This window comes from Littorina saxatilis, linkage group LG14, assembly GCF_037325665.1.
Source record: "Littorina saxatilis isolate snail1 linkage group LG14, US_GU_Lsax_2.0, whole genome shotgun sequence".
NCBI lineage: Eukaryota > Metazoa > Mollusca > Gastropoda > Littorinimorpha > Littorinidae > Littorina > Littorina saxatilis.
The window spans coordinates 44,726,022-44,731,021 of record NC_090258.1 but is presented as its reverse complement, the minus strand read 5'-3'; the positions used below and the strand labels follow the sequence as shown (position 1 = coordinate 44,731,021).

The window sequence follows — 5,000 nt, the reverse complement described above, 5'->3', positions numbered from 1 at the left end:
TTGATAGAGGGGGGAATCGAGACGAGGGTCGTGGTGTATGTGTGTCTGTCTGTCTGTCTGTCTGTCTGTCTGTGTGTGTGTGTAGAGCGATTCAGACTAAACTACTGGACCGATCTTTATGAACTTTGACATGAGAGTTCCTGGGTATGATATCCTCAGACGGTTTTTTTCATTTTTTTGATAAATGTCTTTGATGACGTCATATCCGGCTTTTCGTGAAAGTTGAGGCGGCACTGTCACGCTCTCATTTTTCAACCAAATTGGTTGAAATTTTGGTCAAGTAATCTCCGACGAAGCCCGGACTTCGGTATTGCATTTCAGCTTGGTGGCTTAAAAATTAAGCCACTTTGGTCATTAAAAATCTGAAAATTGTAAAAAAAAAAATTTTATAAAACGATCCAAATTTACGTTCATCGTATTCTCCATCATTTTCTCATTCCAAAAACATATAAATATGTTATAGTTGGATTAAAAACAAGCTCTGAAAATTAAAAATATAAAAATTATGATCAAAATTAAATTTTCGAAATCAATTTAAAAACACTTTCATCTTATTCCTTGTCGGTTCCTGATTCCAAAAACATATAGATATGATATGTTTGGATTGAAAACACGCTCAGAAAGTTAAAACGAAGAGAGGTACAGAAAAGCGTGCTATCCTTCTCAGCGCAACTACTACCCCGCTCTTCTTGTCAATTTCACTGCCTTTGCCATGAGCAGTGGTCTGACGATGCTACGAGTATACGGTCTTGCTGCGTTGCATTGCGTTCAGTTTCATTCTGTGAGTTCGACAGCTACTTGACAAAATGTTGTATTTTCGCCTTACGCGACTTGTTTATCATTCCCCCGAAACATACCTCATAGGTATTGCGCTAGTGAAGGGGTTTCCTGGAAACGGTAAGACATCAATATGTGTGTTTCAGACTGGTGATCTCTCGCACGCCGGCAGAGGGCAGCAGTGTGGAGTACCTGATACCCGGACCTGACGTCAACAATGCAATTAACGGTTCTGTCTTCTGCTCGCAGCGCGTGGAGTACGAGTGCTCAGTAAGAAAACATAAGTGTTTTGATTGCTAGTATTTATCTAACTAAATCGATACCTATTTCAACGGCTCCCAGTGTATTGAATACGATCATTTTATAAAGCTGTGTGATAGTGGCGTGTGTTGTGGTTGCAGTCGGACACCATGACGGCGGCTGGAGTGAAGGTGGAGACACGGAGCGGAGTGCTTAACTACTTCCCTGGCGGCAGCAACGACCAGCCCGTGAGTTCACGTCTTCATCTCATGTCTGTGCCTTGATCACCTGTCCTGACCTCTAACACCTGTCCTGACCTCTAACACCTGTCCTGACCTCTAACACCTGTCAATGTTGAGCTGTCCCGTCAACCATATCTCTCACACCTGCCGGCATGTGTATTCGACCTGCCCATGTCATTCCAGCCTAGGAGTTGTAGTTTTAGCTTACCCACAAGTTATTTAAAACCCTTGTAGTGTCTTTTGGAGTTCTATAAGGTTTTACATTACGACTGTGAGAGTTTTACCAAACTATGGTCTCTTGGTTGCTGTTGAATGAAGAATATGTGGAGAAGTATGAAGCTGCACAGAAAGAAATTCATCTAGGCAAGGGTTGATATGTATCACGTGCTATAACCATCACTGTCACTGTGACACAGGGTAGCTGTGGGTGCGGCCTGACCAACTCGTGTGAAGACAAGCGCTTCAAGTGTAACTGTAACATCGGGGACAGCAGGGTGACGTGTATCACGTGCTATAACCATCACTGTCACTGTCACACAGGGTAGCTGTGGGTGCGGCCTGACCAACTCGTGTGAAGACAAGCGCTTCAAGTGTAACTGTAACATCGGGGACAGCAGGGTGACGTGTATCACGTGCTATAACCATCACTGTCACTGTCACACAGGGTAGCTGTGGGTGCGGCCTGACCAACTCGTGTGAAGACAAGCGCTTCAAGTGTAACTGTAACATCGGGGACAGCAGGGTGACGTGTATCACGTGCTATAACCATCACTGTCATTGTCACACAGGGTAGCTGTGGGTGCGGCCTGACCAACTCGTGTGAAGACAAGCGCTTCAAGTGTAACTGTAACATCGGGGACGGCAAGGCGCGCAAAGACCAAGGTCTCATCATCAACAGGTCAAGGTTGCCCGTGCTCAAGGTCAAGTCGACCTCCAGTGATAACTTCTACAAGATCGGTCCTTTGCAGTGCAGTCGCTTTCAGTTCGGTCAGTGTGTGTGTGTGTGTGTGTGTGTGTGTGTGTGTGTGTGAGTGTGTGTGTGTGTGTGTGTTGTTAAAGACAAACTTCACTCAGACGCCAGCATGTGGTCTGCTTCCATCTTTTATTCAGCTAAAGTTCTCCTCCCCTTTCATACCATTCAAGGATAGGCCATTTACTGATAACGGTCAAAGGGAGCTAATCTACAACTGCCACATCTCTCTTTTCATAATGGAATTGAAACAGTTAAACAAATAAAGAATAATTAAATTTAAACATAATACTTGTTAGAACCTGCACTTAACAATTTCAAATTAAAATGTTAACCCACTGCTTTCCTTCATTAAAATAAGAAAAAAATTAGCACTTTAAACATGAAAAGAAAAACTTGCTTTGCAGTTAAACATAAGTAAACACTTTTCTTTAGCTTGTAATACTAAAATAAAATAAAAATTAACGAAAAAACAAAGTTTCATTCATCCAGTTCAATTTTCACTTCCTGAAATTGTTTGGTGTGAATGAAAATGTTTGTATGTCTGTATGTGTAAGTAATGTCAATACTTGAAAATACAATGTTTTGTTTATGCAAGGAAAAAAAAATCCAATTTCCTTGAAAATTGTTTTAAACGCGAGCGTTTTTAGTTCACTTGTTGTTTCTTCATGCCAATTAATCCTCTTTATACCGTGCTGGTAGCCTGACTTCACGACCTGAACGAGTGACTGTCACAGATTGTTCTTGAGATTTGACAGGCTGATTTGACTGGTCCTCTTGGATAGGAACTTGGTCAGTATTTTTGACACCTTCATGCTGGGAATGCCCGGTATCAGGTTGCACACTTGTCTCAGGGCCGCGCCTCAGCATGACACTGTTTCTGCGAAATGTGGCACCCTCTGGAGTGCGAACCACATAAGAACGTGGTGTTGGCGCTGCTGCTACAACGGTGGCTGGTCTCCACGTGCTGTCAGGTCTGGTCTGCATACGGACGTTGTCCCCGGGGTGCAAGGTTGGGCGTGGCTGAGGTCTCGCTGACTTGTTGTAATCGCTTACTTGTCGTTCACGTGTTTTGGCTTTGGCACGCTGAACAACAGTCTGATCTGGTACGCAGGGAGTGAGGTGAGCGTCAGTTACTGGAAGTGTTGTTCTCAGTCTGCGGTTCATCAGGAGCTGTGCTGGTGAAAAACTGTCTGGAAATGGCGTGTTTCTGTACTGAAGCAGTGCTATGTAGGGGTCTTGTCCACTGGCCTGCGCTTTCTTGAGCATGTCCTTCATTGTCTGAACACTTCTCTCGGCCAACCCGTTTGCTTGCGGGTATCTTGGGCTAGACGTTGTATGCTGAAAACCCCATGTTTCTGCAAATTTGGCAAATGCAGAACAACTAAACTGAGGTCCATTGTCACTGATTAACTGCTTCGGAATCCCATACCGTGCAAAATGAGATTTCAGTTGTGTGATGATGTCTGGTCCTGTTGTGCCTTGTAGAAGTCCAACCTCAAAATACTTGCTGTAGTAGTCAACAAGTATCAAAAATTGTTTTCCGTTGAAATCAAGGATATCAGTTCCCAGTTTCTCCCAAGGCAAGGACGGTTCTTCATGGGGAATCAATGGTTCTTTCTGTTGAGCATTTTGAAACTCGCCACAAACTGAACAATTAGCTACAGTCTGCTTTATCTGACTTGACATGCCTGGCCAGAAAATCACTTCTTTGGCTGCTGCCAAACTTTTGTCTCTCCCAAGATGACCTTCATGTACTCGCATCAGCATTTCTCTTCGAAGTGCATTTGGGACGATTATTTGTTCTCCTTTGAAGAGTAGTCCATCTGCCTCAGACAGCTCATCTTGGAATCCCAGATATGCCCGAATGTCTTCTGGTATCTCTTTCTTGTGCGGAAATCCCTCCCTGATGAATTTTCGTAAATTCTGCATGGACTGGTCATTGGCTGTTGCTTCTTTGAAAATCTTCAGTTTTTCATCAGAGACTGGCAAACTGCTCACAATGAGGTGGACTTGGGCCTCCCAATCATCACTTGCTGGTGCTTTGATTGGGAGTGGTGCTCGCGACAAAGTATCAGAGACATACATTTCTCTACCCGCTTTGTAAAGAAGAGTAATGTTGTACTTCATTGTCCTCAAAAGCATTCTTTGAAGTCGTGGTGGAGCTGCTGAGAGAGGCTTTTGAATGATGGATTCCAGTGGTTTGTGGTCAGACTCTACAGTCACAGCACGCCCATAGACGTAGTAGTGAAAGTGCTCGACTCCAAAAACAACAGCCAACAGTTCCTTCTCGATTTGAGCGTACCGCTTTTCACAGTCAGTCAATGAACGGGAAGCAAATGCGATGGGCTTGTCGTCATGAAGAAGGACAGCACCAAGGCCTTCTTGTGATGCGTCCACTGACAGTGTGACAGGTTTGCTGGGATCGTAGAAAACCAGTATGGGAGCAGCAGTCACGAGATTCTTGAGCTGCTCAAATGCGTCTTGGTGCTGCTTGAGCCAATCCCATTCATTGTCTTGTTTCATAAGATCACGAAGAGGAGCAGAAACAGAGGAGAGGTTGGGCACAAACTTGCCAAGGTAGTTAACCATACCAAGAAATCGTTCTAGGTCTTTGCGACATGACGGCGTTGGCATTTGCTGTATGGCTGCAATCTTTGAGTCATCAGGTTTGAGTCCTTTTCCTGTGATGGTGTGACCAACAAAATTCACCTCATTCACTCTGAGTGTGCATTTTGACAGTTTCAGTTTCACACCAACTTGTCTGGCTC

The 5,000-nt window shown here is 44.2% G+C and overlaps 1 protein-coding gene across 1 annotated transcript in view; it reads left to right on the top strand.

The window, feature by feature from the left end:
• The window catches only part of LOC138946620 (mucin-19-like), a 148,160-nt gene that overhangs the window by 25,074 nt on the left and 118,086 nt on the right, over positions 1-5,000 (top strand). The window contains exons 13-15 of the mRNA XM_070318064.1: positions 924-1,047; positions 1,179-1,265; positions 2,048-2,246. Of these exons, the coding sequence (XP_070174165.1) occupies positions 924-1,047; positions 1,179-1,265; positions 2,048-2,246 (410 nt within the window). The remainder of the gene's footprint in view (positions 1-923; positions 1,048-1,178; positions 1,266-2,047; positions 2,247-5,000) is intronic.